The 23,775-nt window shown below is 41.8% G+C and overlaps 1 protein-coding gene across 2 annotated transcripts; it reads right to left on the bottom strand.

The window, feature by feature from the left end:
• Positions 1 to 68: 68 nt before the first annotated feature.
• Positions 69 to 23,548, bottom strand: usp48 (ubiquitin specific peptidase 48). Of its 2 annotated transcripts, XM_054785880.1 has the most exons (28): positions 23,416 to 23,548; positions 22,811 to 22,948; positions 22,283 to 22,403; positions 19,289 to 19,430; positions 16,860 to 16,987; positions 16,658 to 16,782; positions 16,421 to 16,529; positions 14,824 to 14,957; positions 14,106 to 14,191; positions 12,967 to 13,146; positions 12,717 to 12,854; positions 12,412 to 12,561; positions 11,521 to 11,721; positions 9,013 to 9,121; positions 7,815 to 7,957; positions 7,658 to 7,732; positions 7,382 to 7,506; positions 6,353 to 6,475; positions 6,209 to 6,270; positions 5,999 to 6,109; positions 4,649 to 4,779; positions 4,253 to 4,359; positions 4,042 to 4,149; positions 2,440 to 2,622; positions 2,190 to 2,315; positions 880 to 928; positions 772 to 798; positions 69 to 695 (listed from the first exon to the last, which is right to left on the bottom strand). In XM_054785880.1, the coding sequence occupies exons 2-28, from the start codon at positions 22,942 to 22,944 to the stop codon at positions 673 to 675; spliced, it is 3,150 nt and encodes a 1,049-aa protein (XP_054641855.1). In that variant the 5' UTR covers positions 22,945 to 22,948; positions 23,416 to 23,548; the 3' UTR covers positions 69 to 672. The 2 variants fall into 2 exon arrangements, with proteins under 2 accessions (XP_054641855.1, XP_054641854.1); XM_054785879.1 differs by lacking the exon at positions 23,416 to 23,548 and having other exon boundaries at positions 22,811 to 23,317.
• Between the last annotated feature and the right edge of the window lie 227 nt (positions 23,549 to 23,775).

The following is a 23,775-nucleotide window of genomic DNA, read 5'->3' as shown; positions in this document are numbered from 1 at the left end:
TGTACGTTACGGGGTCACAGACCTTCACCATTTGTGGAATGAAAACTGTGGCATTTCTACAAGTAGACCATGATTTGAAAAATAACTTTATTGTCAATAAGAAATAACAGTGAAAAGAACAGCACGCATCACCGCTTGCATTCAGTTTCAAACGTTTCCAGGTTCCTAACAGTTCTTTAGGAAACAACTACTTTACATACTGTCCGTCTTTAGATTCCAAATGGAGGATTATTGATATTCATTTGCTGTAGAGCAAAAAAAAAAAAATGTAATTTTTACATGTGCATTCACTTTACACACCTGAAAAATCTACAGACAATACACGTTTCCACATGTGGGAACAAAGAACATTGCCCTTTCATTCTTCTTCCATAATTTAAATACCAAAAGACATACACAACTTTCCAAAAGTAACAGTAAAACTAAAGGCAAGTTCCAGAGGACTCGGCTGTCTGAACCTGTAGTCAAACACAAGTGGGACAGGAGTCCAGAATGACTGAGACCTTGTGACGTTAAAGACCAGCTAGTCGTACTGTACGTCCACAAAAACCAGCAGGGTTTCAAAAATGGCTACTGAAAATATTTGAAAGAAAATTAAAGCACTTATTTATAGAAAGACACTTGAAAAATCCAAGCATTTGTCCGAGTCAAACTGCTATAACGCACACCTTCTCAGTGGCCAAGAAGCCCAGTGCCTGCAACAAAAACAAAGCACGACCATAAAATCATCATTAAATTGGTGGGGAAAAAATAGAGAAAATTAGCGCTTACCTTTAAACCCCTCCTCAGGCATCCCCACTGTAAATCATGCGGTAGCGTTAGCAACAACAAATCAATCCATTGTGGTATATTAGTGGAGGTAATCCTGATAGCACTCACCTTGATAGACGTCATCCATAGCAGCAAAGTCGGCCATCGGCTCATCGGCCTGTGAGAACACAGCAGCGTCACGTGTTTGCGTTTCAGCATAATGGACTTTTGAATCCCAAGAAGGCAGTAAGAGGTGACGGCGTGTGTAATACACTAAACACACACACACACACACACACTATAGCGGAGACCTCAGTTCGCACTTCGCGCTTTGAATTTTGCGGCTTCACTCTATCACGGTTTCGAAACATGTTAACAAATCATCGCCGTTTGGTGGTTGAATACGGCCTTTTACGAGTAAAAAAGTCAAGTGTAAAGGTGACTATAGGGTTGTTATTTTAATGTCTAGAGGGCTCTAATGTTAAAAACCCGTATTTAGTAGGTTGGAAACTGGTCTTCTATGTTCTACCTACAAAAATATTTCATTTATAAATAAGGAATCCTACATCGCACAAATTCACTTATCACGAACGGGTCTGGAAGCAGTTAACGGCAATAAACTGTAACGTAAACCAAATGAATCCACTCCAGACACCCAAAAATATGAACACAAAACACATTTTATAGAGAATAACTGTACTTTTGCATGCAGAAAACAACGTGAAATCCACATACGTGATGAATGAAACGGATAAATGAACATTTAACGGCACTTTTCCCTTTATTGGAGACCTGTCAGTGAACACGGTGACGGCTGGAGGGCTGAGGGGAGGACACGGAAGAGCCACGCAGACGCTGGTTCACTCTAGTCCGTTACAAACGTCATTTTAAAGAGTGCGTCTTTCTTAGATCGTTCCCTCCGCAACATGTGTCAACTACGCAACCTTTACGTTACAATCCTACTGGAACAGACGCTACATTCGCACTGTGCCGCCTTGAGTTCCGCCTTGAAGTGAATCGGCTTTCTCGTCTTCTTCGTCAAAGTTCTGGCAACTTTGCAGCCGTTAAAAAAAAAAAAAAAAAGCACACAGAAACTCAGAAGTACATAGTTTGCTCGAACGCTCTATCATCAATGCTTATTAGGAGGAAGAAAGGAGAAAAGGAGACAGAAACAGAGTTGTTCATTGTTCTGTGTGCATTCTACAAACAAATAAACTACACACACAATAAAGATGTTTAAAGGATTCCCTGATAGCCCCAACTGTAAAAGGACTACCATCCATCCACTATCCAGTCGTCACGGAGGTTATGAGTACATCTGCTGGTCCCGTTAGGTACTGCGGTCTAACAGTTGAACTGCATACCAGGACAATACGCGGGCCAACTGACTAGGGTGTTGGCCGTACGAGGTTCCACTGCACAGCACACGTGTGGCCTACCTTTAGACAGATGATGCTCTCTGGGATGACACCCAAACTGCCCAATGTGGCCGAGTCGTCCGTCAGACATTTGCCATCAATGGAGAGATTCTGGTCAAACGGCGCCACAGAGAAGGCGTGCATAATCTACAGCAGGACGTCCAGACCAGTCGTCACTTTGGCATCTCTTCTTGAACATGAACTTACACCGCACCGCGTTCGTCGCTTCGTGCCAAGTCGATCTGAACAAGTTCAGTTTGTGGGCGATTACCTGGATTTTCAGCTCCTTCAGGGTTTGATTTGCAGAGACGATGAGGGCTTTCTCGCCTCGAAGCTTCCTGTGCCGCGTGCTTCTCCTGGTTCCACCCAGTTTAGCTGTGTTGCTTCCCGGAGAAGCAGCTCCTGCCGTGAAGGTGCTGTCGCTCAGCTTGAGCCGCTTTGCCCCATCTTGTGGCTGGAAAAACACAATGGCATCGTTTGTAATGGCTGATTTCCTTTCTTCAGCCTTGCTATTGGAGAATTAGCCAATGATCACACAAAAAGGTTAAAGGGTCTGCAAATAGTATGCAAAGTAAGAGCAATGTATTGGGCTGCAGCACTGGACTCTTAGCTTCAACCAGGAAGAGCCCAGAATGAAAGTACACAGGGAACATACAGTCTAGCAGGTGCTGCACCCCCTCTAGAGTGAAATCTAAAAAAGTAAATAAAAAAATGTACACTTAATCTGTGTGATCGGTATCGGTCGATTTCACTCATGGATGATCGGTATCGGCAGCATAATATTTAGAATAGTAGTTTGAAAACGTTACCGTTAGATTTGACATACATAATAATAGTAAGAGGTAGATCATTGGGACTTGGAACTGGCATGCTGAAAAAGTGTGTGCACCCCTGACACAGTATACAGTGCTCCCTCGTTTAACACGGGGGTTAGGTTCCAAAAAATACAAGTGTTAAGTGAAATCCGTGTAGTAGAAGTTGATTTTTTTTTTTATACATGTTTCTTTGTTCATTATAGATTGTTTCGTTTACAGGATATGCTTTTTCATTTATTAGATATGCTTTTAGGCTCTAAAAGCCCTCACCACACACTTTATACACTTTTCCCAGACATGAGAAAATACGTGCATTTAGAGAGCCTTGGAAGCGCGGATCACGCCTGGGTCCATGGGCTGAATCAGCGATGTAGTGTTTCCAAAATAAGCCCGTCTCATCCACATTAAAAACGTGTTCAGGCTTATGTCCCCCTTCTGCGATGATGGCTTTAAATTTGTTCATGGTTGCCTCCGCACCGGCATCTGCAGACGCGGCCTCTCCGTGGTCAGTTAAAGCCCTTTTTGCATCCTTGTTGAAATGCGTTGCTGCTGTCGTCCGTATGCTATTTTCCTCCTCCTTTATGGTACGAACAGAAGATTCATTTATTCCGTAATTATTCCGTAATGGTGCCTTTGTCGTGCAGAGCGTTTGGTCCACATTGTGGGTTTTGTCGGGGAGAAAACGTGCAAACATACAGCAGTCATAAGCCACAACGATGCAAATGAGGCAAGCTGAAAGCATCCTGTCCTGTACAGGATACATGGCATGGAGGAGGTTGATTGATGGTCTACAGATCCTTAGCCAATCGGGACACGGAAGACAATGCGGGTTCTCCCTTAGCGAATCAGGAGAGTCAGGCTGTTGTGAGTGAGACCAATGCATCTATACTATAGTATACTATAGTAATTTTCCATGAGTCATATCTTAAGTGCTGTGCAACTCTGATTGTGCTAGGTGAGTGTGTAAGCCGTGTTCTGCTGTCGAGCAAATTGATCATGCTTCCATTTCCTCCCACAGTGATCATTTTGTTGAAGCTCCACTTTCATGCAGAGTTTACCTGGCTAAAGTCTGGGTCTTTCCCTCCTTCTACCTTGGAATGTTCTTCCTTCTCCTCCTCCGCCTCGGAGCTGCTGGCGTTCAGCTCCGGAGCTGCCTCCTTGATCATCTGTACGAGAGCGTGACGTTTACATCAGGCGTCAATCAGGATGTCAACATGCTGCTGGTTTTTAAGGTCAAGACCCATGAAGTGACGTGTGGGTGTGTCATACCCTTTTGTCTTCAACGATCTTGCGGATGTAAATAGTGGCTTGGGTGTACTCTCTCAGGTCTTTTTGCTGCTGGAAAAGGAAACCTTCTCTGCACTCCCAGCACAGCTCTGAATGAACACGCACAAGTCAGACCCATTTTAGTCACAGTTAATAGCACCAATTCACAAAACTCTGACACTTTACACACAAGGTCATCATGAAAGGGAACCTACTACAGCTCCGCTAAGCTGTTGCTCGGTATGTTGCTATTTGGCAGCACTGACTTATCAGGCTGGATTTCTATTTTAGAAACACTTCCCATGTTGATGGCATTTAAAATGATGGAAACGCAGATAATTGATGCCTCGTGCTCCAAACTACGCTTGAGTAGGATCCACCCCATGCGTGCACTCTCACCAGGCTGGGTGGTGTATTTGGTGGTGGGACCATTCGGTGTGGTCTGTTTCAAGCAGTGGATGGAGATGGGCTGGTCCACCATGAAGAGTTTGCTGATCACCTCCCATTCACTGGGCCACAGCAGAGCGATGCTGTGCAGGATAAGCCAACATTCAGAGCATTATTCATCTGTTGTGTTTTATAGCATTTTTTGTGAGTGGTCTTTTTTGTCCCCAAGGGACCCGAAAGGGTGGGAAATGGAATCTGACTCTGCCAAAAAATAAAAAATAAAGCCTCAAAACCATTTGACTACTAATCTTATGTACTGTATAGTTAAGCCTAATCTTTGACATGGAGCTCCACCCCCCTAACATTTATTTTATGGAAAATAACTCTTTTTGGATTTTTCTAAGCCAAAACAGTGACATCCTTGAATCAAATGGGCATTTAGAGGTTTAAAATATTTTTTTTTTACATGTTTGGCATTTTTTACGACAACTCAAGTTGATGGCGACATCTAAGCAAAAGAAAAAATAAAAAATACTAATCTGTTATGTTTTTTATGTTTTTTTTTTTTGCTTTTGTCCTCTAGGGACCCAAAAGGGTGGGAAATTAAAGGGACCGTAGAGGGTTAAATATGCATTTTACTAATAATAGGCCGTATTCAACCACAAAACTGTTAATACATTTTTGAAAACCTGTGATAAAGTGAAGACACAAAATTGGAAGTGCGAAGTGGCGAGGGATTACTGCACTTCCTGATATGCTTCTACCTTGGAGGCTATGTGTCTGTAAGTAATGTGCAACGAGAATTATATGATACCTGTGTGGATTGAGAAATGTGGTAGTTTAGATGGCGGTGATGCTCAATTAGCACACTAATTATATGCAGCTTGGAGACTGTAGCTGCTGTGTCAGCCACGGACTAACTAAATATGCACGTATGATTTTCAGTCAATTCTGATTCATTTGTGAATAGAAAAATGAAGTTTTGGTGTTAAAATACAGCTGTGTGGTACGTTTCTACACACTGGGATGCATCCAGGCATCATGTCACGTATTGAAAGTGTCTTTTTCGAGAACATTCCGATCCATTTACTTACAGAAATGACATATTTCAGCTTTTCTAGCTTTAGTTTGTCTCCTAGTTGGTGTAAACATTGTCCCCCCTCTCGGCTTCTTCTTGTCTTGTGAATTGAATGTGGTTAGTGGCGGCACCATGACACTCGCTCTGATGTGACCTACAGCCTAGTGCGACTTGTTTTATTTCCCTAACAGAACAAATATGACGCATTTTTTTAACTGATGCGACTTTCACTGTTGTGCCTGTTTACATGAAGGCAAGTGCACACATTGTTTATTTGAACTCACTGTTGTGCATCTCCGTTGATCAGCGAGTCGTAGGTGAACATGAAGCCTCCATGTGGACAAACCAACAAGCTGTTGCCCACATTGGACACTGGGGAGGATTTCGTGGGTCTCCTATGACATCACACACACAAATGGATCGACAATGATTACACTTTCCGACACACAGTAAACGTACATTTTAATGTGTTTAGTTTACCGCTAAAAATGTACCTAATGAATTTTCTCCACTCATCCACAAAAAACAGAGGGACAATGTAGAGTATATCTGTGTCCTGGTGAGACAAAGAAGACATGATTTATTTAAGTCTCAAAAGTCAAGCACGCTGAGAGTTGAGTGCTTCATGTTGTTGCTACCTGCGGCCACTTGGTGAGGGTTGGCCGGTTCTTCTCGTGGAAGAGGTTGAGTAGCTGGTTCTTCTGGTCCAAAGCCATCATCTTACTCACGGCTTCATTGTCCTTTTCTTCCTGCTCCAAAGTCTACATACACAAGGACGGCATGTCTCCTTCATCACAACAGATTTAACACACACGCGGTTTGATTCTACCGAGAATGTAACTAATCTTTTAGTCGCAGGAACATTTAATCTACCGTCATTTCCGGACTATAGAGCAGACCCACTAAATTTAAAGTGAAAATGATTTGTACATATATAGGTCACACCGATCTAGAAGCCACAAGTGTCCACGTCGTAACATGGGATAAATGCTTTTTGCCAAACAGTGTGTGTAGTTCGACTAGTTAAACAGTAGCCTACCAGAACAGTCATTCATCGCTGTCCTTCTCTTCCTCCTGGGAACTAAAACCACTAAAGTCGTCCTCTTCAAGTGTTACAACTGAACAGCCCCACAATCCTCTGGCCACACACGCAACCAGTCTCTCTCCTTCTTTTGTTGTTGCTACGAGCATCACCCCCGCCGGAAGCAAATCAGCCCCCGACCCCGTGCTGTCCTCTGCACGCAGCAGTCCAGTCCCCCTGAAACCCGCCGGAGACAGTGAACCTCCCAACACCGCTCCACCAGCAGACCTGAGCTAAAGCCGCTAGACTGTCGCCTTCAATCTGAAAGCCGTGCATCACGTGCACCTTTCCACGCATTCTCCATGATGAGCGCTGATGTGCGGAATGATATTGAAATAGCGAAACCTCCGATACGAGAGCTTCAGGCGCTAATATTGATTCTCAAATTAAAATATTGATACTTTAGTCATTAAAAGGTAATGTATATCATTAACAGGACCACCGTGGAAAGTAACTCAACCAGAAATGACGGTAATCGTTTAAAGATTCATTTAACTACATTAAATACTCTTTTATGTCAATACGGGCTGCCAGCTGGTTTATGCTCATACCACAAGGAAATGGATAAAAAGCTTCCAGGACTCACCAAGCACTGCTGACAGGGATTTTGGTCTTGGGTAAATTCTAGGGCTTTGGGGAAGTATGCTCTCAGCTTGGTCCAAGCTTCAGAAGAAACCAGCTTCCGTTCAGTCTCCATGATACTCAGACCTCCTGAAGCAGGAACAACCATTCCCATTCATGAAGGCAAAGTAGACAATGTAAATTGGGAGGTTGAATATGCTTGTATGTGACGTAACCTTTCAGTGTGTGTCGACTGTTCTGACATAATTACATCAGAATACATGCGACAAGTGTGACGTACCGTGGCTGCAGACGATGTCCTCGTTTAACATCTTCATTGACTCCTCGTTGCTCTCTGAGAGCTCAGGGCTGCAATCTGCAATTAAACAATTGCCCACTTCATGCTGACACAAGTAAGCTGTGTTGAATACACGGGCAACGCTTTCCACTCTTCCTACCTTTGCTGCTGTTGGCGTGAGCACCATTCCCATTGCTCTGATCATTGCTGGGTTTGCCTTCATGTTCATCTTCCTCCAGCTGCTCCAAAGCCAACTGCCTCCAACTACGCAAGGAGGCTTTGCCCACCCAGTAACCTTCAACACTGACACACACACACACACAGACACACACACACACACCGTCGTTTTTAAATGGTAGGTTTATTTTTAATGAATTGAGCTGAAATAAGTATTTGATCTGTTTCTTTTAGTTGGTCGCCTGGTTTGTGCGCATTTTGGGCCGCTCCTCTTTTCAGATACTAGGGCTGTCCTGTTAGAACTTTTTCACTTCCAGTTCGATACCAATACTGCAGCCTTAAATATCGTCCGATTCCGACATCAGCACGAATCATACATATTTTTTATTACTAATTTTGTAGTGTAGAATGTTTGAAAAAAGATTAATAAGTGATATTACTCAAACAGAAAATAACTCAGTCCAGGGTGTACCCCGCCTGTCGCCTGAAGTCAGCTGGGATAGGCTCCAGCATACCCCCGCGACCCTAATGAGGAGAAGCGGTATAGAAAATGGATGGATGGATGGAAAACAATAACCAGCAACAGTAGGTATGAGGAAAACTCTCCCATTTACTTCTTTGTGCATGTGGGGTATAGTCTTATCACCAACGTAGTGGCAGCCGGGCATAATATAGCGAGGTTCGAGGGTCTCAATTAAGCGTTTCAACCCCAACTTTACTCACCACCAACAGGGGCTGGTCATCTTTTCTGTTACAGCTAATAATGACTTCTTGTCATCCCGTGAGGGTGTGGTCGTACTAAACTTCCCCGGTTCTGTTGCACCACGGGAAACTTGTGCATGACAAGTGTTGCACTCAGCTGCAACGTCTTTTTCGGATTTTAACGAAAAATACACACCGCCAGCATCACTCCTACTCAATGTTTAACACGTTAGCACATGCTGCTGTTGTGATCACCTGAGTCTGGAGTCGACAGTTTGTGTTAGAGTGCCAATATTGGAGATTTTAGATGCAGGCCGATATACGGTAATCCCTCGTTTATCGTGGGTAATTGGTAATGCACTGTTCATGTCTTCAGGGGATCAAGTGATTATATCCCATACTATACCATGGGAATGAAACATAAATAAAACGTTAAGACACTGAAAACTAGCATTTGAAATACTAACTCATATGTTTACCTTGTGCGTTTGACGAGATTGGAGACTTCTTTGTAGTCCTCATTAAGTCGATTCTTTAGACGCAGCACTCTGCATCGCTGCCCCACACACTCTCGGCACAGAGCAGAGCCTGTGGTTTGGAGAAGTTATTAGTAAAGTGTGTTTACTTGCTTTTCTCAGAAGTTTATAGTAACTCACAAAAGCTTTTTTCCCCCAAATTACACTGTTTTATTTATTTTTATTAGATAAGTTTTTTTGTTTTTTTTTTAACCTTGTATAAGGCTTGTGCTTTGTGGGTTAGTGAATGAAATAATGTCTGTTAATTAAATGCTCAAAATTCTTACATTTATTGATGCAATGCCCAGTACAGTATAGCCAAAGTAGCTAACTTATTATTATATATGTTTTAAGGGTGTAAAAACCCTCACCATACACTTTCTACTCTTCTCAGACAGGCATTAACATTTTCTCACATTTCCCTCTTGTTTATAAACCTCGTTAGAATTTTAATGATCAACCTACTAGGTGGGACACAAGAAATGATTAAGTGACTCATGCGTATTTCAATCCTGACAGTGCCTCTTCATCCTGGTGCCGTTCCGTTCCGCTGAAGCGTTTTTGAATCCTTGTTCAAATATATTGCTCCTGTTGTCGTATTTTCCTTCTCCTCGCCGTCCTCCATGAACCGAAGGTTAATTTATTCCATAATGGCGCCCTACAGCCGCAACGTCTACCTTCCTTCAGCACGTCTAGAGGTCCAACTTTTGGTGCGATGGTTGGCTTCCTCCGCCTTTTGCGTACAGAGCGTTTCGTCGACATTGTGGGTTTTGTCGGGAAGAAGCTGTTTGCTAGCATGACATAGCAGGGTGGCACGAAGAACACTGATTGACAGTGGTCTACAGCCAATCATGACGCTGAGGACAATGGGCGGTGCAGACAGAAGAGAGAGGGAAAAGAGGGAGACGCCACCTTTTGCTAAGAACAGATCTAAAAAAACACTCAACTTCCCACAACGCAATTCTCCTTAAAGGGCCAGGCTCGGCCTCTAGCAGCATTCATACGCTGTAAAAAAACAAACAAAAAAAAAAAAATAAAACTGTAAAGTTGCACTAAAAAAAAAAAAATCAGTGAAACAGCGAGTCTGCAATGTAAAAAACACTGTATTTCAGAAAGGGATGTAGTGTGGCTAACTTTTCTAATGGGATGTCCGCCACTGCACACATTTCTACAATGTCCTCAACAGATTGTAATGCCCGTGCTTGTGGCTAACAATTACAACTGTCATGTAAAATATTTTTGATGACGCCCTTATTTGTTTGCACAATTCGACAGGATGTGGTGCTCTTCTTTTGAAGGCCGGAAGTGTATTGTGTGTGGTGAGCATGTCTATTGACGGTTAAGACGAGCAAGAATAAACGTGCTTCTTGTCTCGTCATACAGTATTTCCGTGAAACGCTCGCCTACATTAACAAGCGGTAAAAGACAACACAGTGTAAACACTCGTAGAGCCTAAGTCGCACACACACAGCTGCACGAGTGTGCTCTGCTAAACTAAGCTAACCAGTTAGCTTCCATTCTCGCGCCATAAGGAGTTTTTCCACCAACATTTGCCGGTGTTTTAGGCCTCCATATCAACAGGAGGGAGGCGGGTTCGTGTTTGTGATGAGATTCCGCCACGACTGAGCGGTCCGCCGGGGAAATACCCAACACAAATGTTCCTTCTCGTCACAATGACAGCATTTCATTCACATGTCCTCTTCCACGAAATCATAGGACCCTAGAAATGTGTCTCAGAGTAGTCACTGTTCAGCTTGTGCAGCAGTACGGACATAGTGTCCCATGAAAATAACACCAAACACAGGCGTTATTGTCCCCCAAGTGTGAGCACCATTGTTATCTGGCACTATTGTGGTGTATGATTATCGAATCTTCATGACTTTATTCCTTCAGTGTTTGTGTGCCGTCTTTCTTTTGACTTGTAGTCCAGTTGATGACATCTTTAATAATATTTGTCCAGTTCCATTTCGTCTTGTTCTCCTCCTCTAACTGCCCTGGCATAAGACCTGGGTATAATGTGGAGCCCGGTCACAATCACATTATTCATTCGTGTTCTTTGCACCAGCTCATCCATTCTGAACATCATTTGTGAAATGATCTGATCCTTCTTGTCATTCCATTTCTTCTTAGCGCTCATTTTTTTGTTTGTTTGGGAAGCACAGCATTCACTCAGTTTTTACATGATGATCATGATCAAGAAGAGTGCCGAAATAGTCCTGAACTCCGATAGCAATGTGAAGCTAAGGCAGCAGACGTCCGTTCCCTTCATAGGGATTCCAAAATGTATTCATTTGAAAAATGTGTATATATCTTTACTTTTCTGTCTTTATATGGTCATGGATTTCCAAATGTCCTCATGGCACACCTTAATTACACACACACAAATGTCCTTGGGAGTGAGTGAGCATGCCGTCGGTCACTGCCAGGGCATGCCCCCGCCCCCCACAGCTATAAAGGGGAAACGGTCCTTACCATCCAGCTTTGGCCCTCCGCCATAGCGTTCGTACAGGACTTGACCAGCTCGCTGAGAAACCCTCTTGACATCCCCCACCTTGTCGGGATGCAGTTTGCCATGAGAGCACAGGAAGTGTGTGTTGTCAATTTCCTTTGTGGCGGTGGAGTCATCCAGCCACTTCTTTAACCAATCCAGGGGTATAAATTCATAAGGCTGCCCTGTGGTCGAAGACACAGGAAAACATGTCACCAAGCTGCAATATGGTTTTTCGTCATATAGCGGCTTCAGCTTAAAAGACCTCATGTGACTCAACAATTAGCACAGCCCAACTACACGTCTCCTTTTGTTGCCCTAAGAAATAAATAACACAAACATGGAATCTGTAATTCCAAAAAAGAACGTCTGCCTCTTTGTAGCTGTTTTTATATCTTTATAACACACAGAAAAGACAAAGACATGTGTTCATGTCTCACACAAAGATTGTGTATGATGGGCAAAATTCCCCCAGAAAGTGCCATTTTCCTGCAAACTTGTTTTAATTTTTCAAAACTTAAATTTCCATCATTTGGAGAATGGAACAAAAGAAGCGACAAGAAGTGAACAGATGTGATTCACAAAATACTTCCTGGATTACTCGATAAGCACTCCAAGGTTTCAGCCCAGTAGGACCCGTCATGAGTTACAAAAGTCATTTTTATTGCAGATGTTGATCTCAAATTGGGGGAGGAGTCTGATAACCTGCCCAGCCCTCTAAAAGAGTCGTATACACACACAGGAAATCATGTAATAAAAGCAAAGATGTGAGGTTAGATTTGTATGGAGGTGCATGTCAGGCTTTACTGGAGGGTTTGGAGGCACAAACATAAACCAGTCTTTGGTCTCTTATGTAATGGAATGTCTTTACTGACCGTCTCTAGCAGGTAATAGCTCGTACAGCTCCTTCACTTCTTCATGCTTGGCTTTGCCCTTATCCACACTCTGTTTCCTCATGTCTGACATTTCACTGCACCACTCTTCAAATTTATGGTTGTCTTGGTCCACCAACCTCTGAAGGAAGTCTTGGGAGTCAGCACAGAGTTAAAACAAACCTCAGATGAGTAAGCACTAATATACAACGCTGCAAGTTACACCATTGTAACCAAGGCTGGTGTTGGGTCATGAAAGACACACATTATACTGTACATAAACATTCCAAATAAAGAGTCTCACCCACCAGGCACTTGAACTATGGTCCTTGAGGGATCTGATGTTTCCTCTTGCTGGATCTTATACACTAACATGTAGGCATTTCTAGAGCAGTGAAAGCCTTTACTGCACTTGGGCTTTCGTATCTGAGACTTCACTGTTTCAGCTGAAGGGAGGAGAGAAAAAAAAAAAAAAGAGAGAGGACATATGAAAATGGTGACACTACACAAGATGACTGACAGGGTTTTACTGTGCAGTTCCCATATAACGTCACTCACCAATATCTTCTTCTGTACCCAACTGCAGCTTCTTGCCTTCCATCCTTTCAATTTCCTCATCATTGAATTTATACCAGTCGCTGGTGCGAGCATCCTTCACATGTGCGATGTAATGTCCAGAGTAGGCGCTGATGCCACGGTGGATCAGCACTGCGCTCAGCTCATACACACACTTCTGATCTACAAAACCAGCCAGCCCCAAAACACAGAAATACAGAATGTTTTTTATGAAAAAGTACGATGGGGAGTCATATACTGCGTAGCATCAGTGAAGATGCAGTGCTTTAGATGTAAAACAGTCATTGTCATAAAGTCTACACAATCCTGTTAAAATACCAGGAGGGAAAAAAAACTCCAACTGCATGTACTAAGTAGTACTGAACATAAGATACTGTAATTATGATCACATTTTTACTTAAATGCAGTTTATTATTTTTCACAGATTACAGAAATATTTTTAGAAATATTTATTTGTCTCATTTTTAAAATAAAAACCTGGTATTTAACAGCGGTATGTAGCCTCTTTATAAACACGTACAGGTGATCCTCGGGTAACGAACGAGTTGCGTTCCTTGACACTGACGTAAGTCGAGTTTAGTGAGCCCCTATCACACTAAGCAAGAATCAAGCAGACCCAGCCAGAATGAAAACATTCACGCCACATGCACGAGAAGATGTGAAATTCATAAGCTTGGCTCCTTTTTTCCTTGGCAACATGACGGGATGTGCCGGGGGCTGGTTATGGTGCTTGGCTCCTTTTTTCCCCCTTGGCGGAATGATGTGATTTTGTCAGCAGCTCTGAGCTTTTTATGATGTGCAGTTTCACTTCTATGGTGATGGCTTTCCTTTTCTTTGGCGCACTGCCGCTTGTGAGACATAATTAAATGCAATAAGTTAAATAAGCCATGTTATCCTTCCTCGGTGTAGCTGCAGGCACACACTGTATTCTTCCGACCTGTGTGCTGCAACAAGTTCTCGAGCGAGTGTCTTGTTTGCAGACAAAAATGATGCTTTTTATTAATTAATGGGAGTGCGTTCGTAACCATAAAACGTCGTAGAATGTCGTAAACAGGAGGACCATCTGCATAAGATACAGAAGCGCATACAAAAAGTGTGCATTTACACTGGTACAGTAATACCTTTTTTCACTTCAAAAAAAGGTGCCATGTCCAGTTGTTCAGGGAAACTGATGTAGGTGTTGAGTTTCTTCTTATGGCCGGTTTGTCTAGAGATGACATCAAACAAGTTGTCACTAAGCAGGTAGCTAACAGCATGCCTCAATACTTGACATTTTGGTGAAAATTGTGGGTACCCTTAGGACAAAGGAAATGCCCACACAATTCAGGAAAAATTACTAAAAATGAACAAATGGGAATCAGACATTACTTTTGAATTGTGGTTAAAGAGAGCTAATGAAACCGGCCTTGTTGACAATGATTGTACCCTTAACCTAATGTTTTGTTAAACAACCTTTTGAAGCAATTCCTGCAATCAAGCACTTCTTCTCAGTGACACTCCTGCAACTAATTGAAGACACCCTGTGTTGGATGCAGCGAAGAACATACATGAGTCCCCTCCATGTTCCACAGTAGGTATGGTGCTCTTTCTCTGTATGCTTTCTAAACATCAAGCTAATGTGACTTGACAAAAAGCTCCATATTTGTCATCCAGAAGCTTTGTGGGTTGTCATTATGCATTTTTGTATGATTACTTTTGACAGTTTCAACTTACTTCGGCGACCACTGCACCAACAATTATAGGCACGTCTGTACGTAGACTGCGTTAGGTTGAGCTGTTTCTAATATTTATACAGTAAAATGTGAGATTTACATGGTGGAGTGACAAACTGTGACAAACCTATCAAAGACAAAGCGCATGAGCTGCAGGTTGAGCGTAGGAGGGAGACTGTGCAGTCTGATCCTACGGGTAGCACTCTGTTTACTCTCACAGCTCTCACAGAAATAACGGTTGTCTTCATCCAGCTTCTCCTCCTACAAAGCAGACAAAAAAACAGTTGGCATTGAAACGACTCCACCCTTACAAATAGCATGCAAATCCTACCTGTTCACTGTCTCATAGCACATAACTGTGGGGCGTTGAAGAACCGCCAAAAAAGTGAGAAATTTTAACAAAAACCATCATCAATGAAACAAAGACATAAACGAGTAAAAATGTGTGGGCCTTCTAGCAAACTGATGATACAAAAGCACATATCTCGGACTCTACTGCGGGACGCTCCCCTATCTGAAACCACTCACAAGCTGCTCAGCTTTGTTTGTGACCTTAAAAAAAACTAAATACAAAAAGACGCGACAGAAGAAAATTTGTACGGTAGTTGTAAACATATTTGTTGTTCTTTCCATGTTTTACTCACTTTTTGTCGCTCACGTTATTCCTCACACCAATTGTGTCCATTACAATTACAGTGGTACCTTGGTTAACGTTGCCCCGGTTAGCGCGTTTTTTGTTTAACAATGTATGCTAAAATTTTGCCTTGGTTTGCATTTTCCCGCTTGGTTAGCGTGCAATACGGGGCGCGTAACAAACTGTTGTATTTGTGTTTGGTTTGTTTATGCGGCCATCTTGGATCACGCGCCCTAGACAAAATGTCGCGACACTGGAAGGCACATACACGTAAGGCATCCAGAAACAAGTGGCCAAACAATGGACCCTCGCCGTTGATGACTACCGTTTTTGTGCGATGAACTCTAAATAAGCAACTGTGAGTCCAAGGACGATAAACAATCAAAGAGGGTGAAGACTACTATTGAATTCAAGACAGAAGCCATTGCAAGGTTCGAAGATGGCCCTCATCAACAACTGGTACCGTCCTGAAGAATAACAACTTAATCAAGTGAGCTAATGTTGCAAAAGGAGTAACAGCGTTAACAAAACAGAGGCCACAAACCATCTAAGTTGTTGCTGGTGTGGCTCAACGTCTAGTGGGAGATAGCTGGAGACACAGTTTCAGAGGAGACGCCACTGCGTACCGATCTAACAAGCAAAACGCCTCCAACGAGTGAGTTTGTTGACAACTTTAAGACAGGCGGAGGCCGGTTAAAAAATGTTAAAAACTAGAAAAGCACCCAGAGAACGTAGACCTCCGCCAAGTGTCGTAGTTCCCCCATATTGTGATTTACAAACTTTGCAAAAGTGATGTTAAATGTTCAGTTGTCCGTTTGTCATCTGTAATCATTTTCTCATCATTTTCTGCATGTAAAACTACAATTATTGTCTTTAAAATGTGTTGTGTTAAAACTTTTGGGTGTCTGGAATGGATTAATTGGATTTACATTATTTTCTTTGGGTAAACTTGCCTTGGTTAGAGTTTTGGTTTGAGTCAGACCTTCTGGAACGGATTAATGATGCTAACCAAGGCGCCACTGTACGTGCAGTTAGGCAATGACGTTGTTGCATTGAGTCATCCTATGGTATTAACCTGACAGTAACCCACCTTCAGAAACTCTGTGACACACTCTGCAAGGTTCTTGTGGCCCTGGATGTTCAGTTCCAGTTCGTAGAATCTGGACGGCAACGCAGATGACCGCCCACACTGGTTACATCTTATATAAACAACAACACATAAACAGTCACTGCAAAATGGTTTCTATGTTGATATAAATAATTCAATCTGGCAAAACAAGAAGAGCCTTGCACAACATGAATAAAATAGTGACATTTCTTTCCTTACACAGTTACGTAGGAGAACTGTCCGCAGAATTGCTGCTGAATGACATTTTGAAGGGTGGAGTTCTTCTGCTTGGACAGTGTGTCCTCCAAAAGGGACAAGAAAAGCTTTGAAAACTCCTGGGCGTCCTATGAGAGAAATCCGCCGTTTCAGTGCATGGGAATTATACAATTGAAGTGATCGTCAAAGAAAGTGTGGGGTTTACTTGCTGCTGCCCCGTGTCCAGGCCCAGAGCTTTGACCAGCCCTGAAGGGTCGATGTATTTTCTGTTGCTATTCTGCAGTAGTGCAAACAGATATTGCAGATGCTCACATATGGACTGAGGCTCATAATCTGAAATGGACAACATATCTGTCAGAGGATTGCATGTTTACAGGAAAACCGAGAACATACGACTTCTGCAGCGTGTGCAGCGTGAACATCCACCTTACATTTCGTACAATTTGGAAACCGACCAGGATTAACCCAACAATCAGGCAAACGTGTCTCTGTCCAGGCTGCTCAGTGCAGTATGGGTACGTCAATAAAAACAAGGCTTATTATTATCAACGGTTAAATTATTTTTTAACTTGTAAGACAGTACGTAAAGGTACCGTAAAGCACCGTGTATAAACTACACTTTTTTTCCACTGGTAAGAAGCAAAAAATCGGGGTGCAGTTTATAAACGATGACAGGTCTGTGACCAGATGCAGAAATTGACGAGAAATCCATTTTAGAATAGTCGTCTATGGGTCAGACAGTTCCTTTGACTTTAGCGCCCTCTGCTGTACAGTTGCTGAAAATGCTAGTGTATGCAACTAACTTAATTGACGGCTGTCTGTATTTTTACACAGTGAAACGATCTCTATATACACTGAAGCTAACCTAAGCTTCCAATGTCAAATACAATACAACGTTGGAGTTTATTCAAATTCACACTGAAGCAATGCAATGAAATAATAGAGAAAAAGAGAAGCAGTGAAAGATAAGATATCAAAACATCTCTGAAAATTGCTAATTTCTTTATTTTGATTTATTATTATGATTATTATTATTAATCTGTGCTTAGCCATAATATTAAAGATCTTGATGCCGAAGTTCAGATTTCTTCTTTTTGAAATTGCTTATTACCTCTACGCATGTTGATTTGATATGAAAGAGTTGGCAAGCATTTATGAACTAAACATTTTTTTTCCCCCGGCATGAAAATGCCTGAAAATGGGGGTGCGGTTAATACACGGGTGCGGTTTATACACGGTGCTTTACGGTAATAAAGGTTTTGCAATGCCAACACTTTGACTCAAGAGGAGATTCATTCCATTTCCATTATTTTCATCGGGAAAGTATTTACAAAATTTGACCAAATTGGACCACCATCCTGGGGAAGAACCCTGACCCCCGACATGCCGTCCCCTTGCGTGCCACGGCTCGGCGAGGCAGGAGAAGCGATCGCATGAATTAATCGACTTTTCTTTTGACGGGCGCGAGCGAGCGAGCATGCCGTTTTTTTTACTTGATGGATTATTTTGTCTTTCTATTACACATGAAAACCAGCAGAAAGACCATTTGAAGTTTCTTTAAAGCAGAACGATGAGGAGTCAAATGAAAGCACATTGCCCTGGAACATGGTGTGTGCGTGTGCATGTGTAAAACAAGGGTGTCCAAAGTGTGACCTAAAAATATGATTTAACAAAAAAACAAAACAAAAAAACAGCACAAATTTAAAAAATCTGTCGTAATTTTACAAGAATAAAGTCCAAATATTAGTAAAAAAAGTTTTATAAAGTTTATTTTATAACGTCGTAATACGAAGAAAAACAACATTTTAGTAGCATAAAGTTGAAATGTTAAAGAAAGAAGTCTTTTTTGAAGTCTTAATATTATGAGAACAAACTAAACAAATCAAGTTGTACTTTTTCAAAAATTAGGTTGTGTAAAAAGTTGTATTGTTACAAGAATAAAGTCAAAATATTATGGGGAAAACACGAGAAGAAAGTTGAAATATTTGGAAAATAAAAAAAAAACAACAACAGCAGAAATGGAAAAAAACAGCTGTAATTTTTATGAGAATAAAGCCAAAATATTAACAGAAAAAAACTTTTATTTGTTTTTTTTTTTTAGTTGTAATGTTATGAGAAACAAACAAAACATTAAGTTGTAATTTTTGGAAAACTAGGTTGGAGAAATAAAAAGCTGTATTATGGGAATAAAGTCATAATATTACAAAAAAATATGAAGATTTAAGAAGAAAGTTGAAATTACAAAATTGCAACAAAAAAAACCCATCAAAAATGGGGGGAAAAGGAGCAACAAGCAAAGTTCATACTTAAAGTACGCTTATTCACCTACTGTATATCACTAAGCCGAGATGCAGTTATTTCTTGAAATATCAAGAACTTCTTAACATATCTTACAAAATATCAAAGTGGCCCTTGTATCCTTTCATTTTTTCAGTGTGTGGGCCCCAGTGAAAAAGGTTAGGACACCCCGATGTAAAAAATAATAATAATAATCCCAGATCTTCACTATCTAATTCTGAGCAAGAAAATGAGGATTTACATTTTACAGCCCTAATTGTCAGACTGCATGGAAGTACTACAAACATTCAGCATACATTTAAAAGCACATCAAGGACATGAAGCTATTAGTTATACCCGACTCTGTCTTATGCTCCTGTGCTCGGGAATTGTAGCACTGATAGAGGCTCCTTCGCAACTCAAGGTTGTGGAACCATACTTGCAAGAAAGTGTTGACGTAACAGGTTGCACCCAGATTGGTCAAACCAACAAATGTGTTCTGGGGAGAGACAGAAACAGCAACATCATTAGGAGTTGTAGGTTGCCGGCGTTGTTTAAATGAACTTTTTCCAATACAATACAATACAATACAATACAGATATTGCAGCCTTGAATGTCAGCCTACACCGATCACATACACTTTTTTGTTACTAATTTTGTAGGGGTGGTATGTTAAAAAAGGTTTGATTAAGCGATACTACAATAATAAGCAAGAGTAGGTATGAAAAAAACGGATCCATTTCCTTCTTTATCCACTTAGGGTATACGTCTGTGTAGGCTCTCAGTCGTACAGGAGTTGTCCATCGAGGAAAAGGCTTCTTTGAGGTTTAATTTGGACCCTGTGTTCAGCAGGTTACTGAGACCAAAACCCACAGCTCTTAGTCTTGCAAATGAGGTGAAGGCAGGGCCGAGCCAGAACAATAGATGCTAACAAGCCAGTATCAGAGTCGTTCATACCCAATTCAGGGAGCGACACTTCCCTTTTATCGTAGGTGTGAATAACAGGATAGGATTATACCACTGCTCCGCCCAGGCTTAGTGTAACGAACCAATAGGAGGAGGGTGTTGGCACACCAATTCCGCCCACTCTTACTGTATTTAAGGCCTAAGCTACCAGCACTTATTAGTTTGCTGACGAAGCTCTTCGGATGAGGAGCGAAACGTCCGACACCTTCTACACAGAAGTACAGATGACGTCTCAAGAAGCCTTTTCCTCACTTAGGGTATAGTTTTATCCACTATGTAGTGGCAGCTGGGCAGGATATATCGAGATTTGAGGTGCCCGATGAGGCGTTTAAACCCGACTTTACTCACCACCGTCATCTTTTCTGTTAAAGCCAATAAATTTTTGCCATCCCGTGGGAGCTTCCCGTGTGATGCTGCTTCAAATGCGCAATGAGGTTGGTCGTATATTAAACTTCCCCTGTTTCTGTGCCACCACGGGAACCTTGCGCATGACAAGTTTTGCACTCAGCTGCCACACGGCCGACATCACTCCTATTCCTTGCTACACGTTAGCGCACGCTGTTGTTGTGATCATGTGGCCTCTATCGATGGAGTTACATTTGTGCCATAACTTTGAGGTAGCAGTTAAGGCAGATTTTGAGCACAAAAATCTAACTCAAGTGAAAACAACATTGTTTTGCACAATCATAAAATTTATTTAGTGTTCAAGAAATGTCGTTTGCATGTTTGCTTTTATCCATATTAACGTGCAATGATTACTGCTGTGTCGCCGCTGCAGGATGGACGTGCTGTAGCGAAGTCTGACTGAAGGCTGACAAAGGGCTCACTCCGTTCATGCCGTTGCTCTATGGAACAAACACGCCAAGGTGCTGAAAACAATGCACAGAGTGAACCCTCTCTTCCTGCCTGTTCAGAGGCGCGCATGCACATGGCAATATAAGGAGGCTGGCAAAAATTATCAAGTAAATTTTTATTTATTATGTGATTAATGAATTAATCTATCATCATCCCAGGACTCGTGCCCACAAGACATTTTTTTTCGCGAGATCTTGTGACACCCTTAATAACTAAGTATTTTTGTATAAAGTTTTTGTCCTTTATCCACATTACACTTTTCTCGTTTACTCGTTTTATTTTTACAAATATTTCCTTACCTTTCTTCTCATTTTTCTTCTTTCTCATATTTTGACTTCATTATCATGAAATTCAAACTTTTACCAAACCTAATTTTCCTCAAACTGCAACTTTATTCTTTGTTTCTCATTTTACGACTTAAGTTACATATTGTAGTCTTTAGGCCTGTCACAATAATCAATAAATCGATTAATTGAACGATTTAAAAAAACAACACAGGATCGATAATCATGACGCCCTCGATAAATTGACATCTGCTCGTCTCTCTGTGCCACACAGGCTGGATGACAAGAGGGTTCACTCCGCATCTGTCTGTGTGCATTGGTTCTATAGTGGAATGAATGGAGAGAGTGAGCCCTCATCTCATTCAGCCTCTTTGTGGAGGCGGGGCTACGAGTGAGTGGCTACAGAGGGTTAGCGGTTAGCCTCGTGGGACGCCATATGCTAACATGAATGAAGGCACAGAAGCGATGGTTTCTCAGGCAAATGCCACAGCCGTGAGAATATTTCTGTTTCAAACAGAATGAACAAGGTGAGCGCACGAACACAAATGACCGACACGGGCAGTTTTCTCAACTGGGGGGGAAAAAAAAATACAGATGGAGGTGCCTCCGGCAGCGGAGCCTTCATTCCGACAGTCAACACTTATTAAGGTGTTTACAGAACAGTGCAAAGTGGTGCGCGCTCACAGACTGTGTCGCTTGCTACATTGCAAAAGAAAGGCAACGATTCAATACGGTTATATGGAACACATTTTAAACAACATACGTATAAGCAACTTCTTTGTCAAGCTAATGTGGCTCACACAGGTACACTATACTTGAGTACCATCTCGTGGTTCAGATGTGAATTATACCTCATGACAATGAAAATATTGTCTCAAAAAATGTTGTTGATAATATTGATTATCGACGATAATTTGTAGCACAATTATCGACCATCAAAATTTGTTATCATGACAGGCCTAGTAGTCTTTAATATTTCAACTCACCCTTTTCATTTTGTTTTAAATATTTTCTCGCGTAATTGTATTTTTACAATGTGCCCCCGGCCTTAAATGGACATCTCTGGGGAAGACCTGCTGCCTATATAGGTATCGGTTGATGTAAGTATCAAAATACTGGACAATACTGGTATATCAGATATCAAAGAAAGCCAATATGGAGCACATCTAATCAGCCCTATATCCAGGATGGATAGGCTAGGGGGCTAATGGATTGGTAAACAGAGCAAAGTCACTGAAAGAAGTACCTTATCCCTCCGCTCTGAATTTGGATCATCAATATTGTGGAAAGCATTTTCATCAATCTCTCCAAGCCACGCCTGTTCACCAATACCAACAAGGCAGTTGGGATTCCCTTTGCAGTTCCTCCTGTAAAGTCACAGCATGAGCATGAGCGTTCTGCAACACATTTTTACACAACATAAACCATTCATAAAGAACACGCGTGCAGGGTACATCTATGACACTGACAATGCTGTGCCTAAAACACGCTCACAAGTTTATAAGACATATAAAAGACGTAACTGCGTAACATGTCAACAGTAGCTGATAGTTGTACATTCTTTTGGCTAAAGTGATGTTTATTGATGTCATTTGATGAAATGTCGAATTATAGATCGATTCCAATACGACGATTAAAGAGACGGCGAATTTCTACCGCCAAGAAACTAAAACAAGCTAATGAGGTCCACGAACACGTCCGTGTCTTTTTGAGACTTTAGGAATGTACTTAAATTTATTTTGATATTATTTGATCGCAAACAAAATGTTAGTACCTGCAGGTTCCTCTCTTGCAGGCCGGAAGACTGATGCGGTATGCTAGCTCGATGTGCTCCTGGCTGATTTCTTCTGGTGTTACACTTTCCACCCAACGCCAAGCCGCTTTCTCCAACTGTAAGCGGGGCGCCATTGTCCTGAAACGTAACGTTAGCCAAAAGGATCAAATGTGTGCACGGACGCCGAGGAAACAGACTGCTATGTCATGAGAATGAGCCAACTACTTGAAGACATGCTAACCCCGCCGGCTAACAACAGCTAAACGCATCCTAGCAGGTCATTGCCTGCTTTCAGGGTGATCACTTCGAAAGAACCGACCAGCATTAGCTGTGTAGCGCTATCTAAGACAATAAAGGCAGCAGAACAAAGACGGTATTTCAGTGGTATTGCACTGTCTCAAAACACCGCACTGATACAATCCATAGCGACGACATATTTGCTGGACAGCATCAAAAGTCCGAAGTGCCTTGCTTCTACTAATGCTAGCTGGCTGGCTAGCTTGCTAACACGTAGCATGTCTCCGATCTACATTGTAGCATTTCATGCTATATCAAGCCAACGAGTTCGTTAAGATGATTTCAGACAAGATCAAATATGATCGAACCTTCTTTCACCAATTTTTTCGTGCGATTTCACATTTTATTGACGTTTATTTCAGATTTAGCGCCCATTTGTCTGCTTGTGGATGTATTACTGCTGAGTTAAAATCCACATGACGTCAATGACTGACGCCGCCGCTGGGGGAAGAGGGAAATATGCTGCATTCAGGAGCTTCCTTTTCTGTCGGAATTCTGTAAAATGAAGTTTACAGCAATAAAACGATCGTATTTGTGCAATAAAACGATCGTATTTGTACAATAACAATCTCGGCAGTCAAACTGTATATATTTTTCTAAAATGTAAAAGGCAGTGCGTTAAAACCATTTCGGGATGTTGGTGTCTTCATGTAAACTGTTAAGATGCT

This window comes from Dunckerocampus dactyliophorus, chromosome 8 (genome assembly GCF_027744805.1).
Source record: "Dunckerocampus dactyliophorus isolate RoL2022-P2 chromosome 8, RoL_Ddac_1.1, whole genome shotgun sequence".
Taxonomy (NCBI): domain Eukaryota; kingdom Metazoa; phylum Chordata; class Actinopteri; order Syngnathiformes; family Syngnathidae; genus Dunckerocampus; species Dunckerocampus dactyliophorus.
This window is presented reverse-complemented; position numbering and strand designations above follow the sequence as displayed.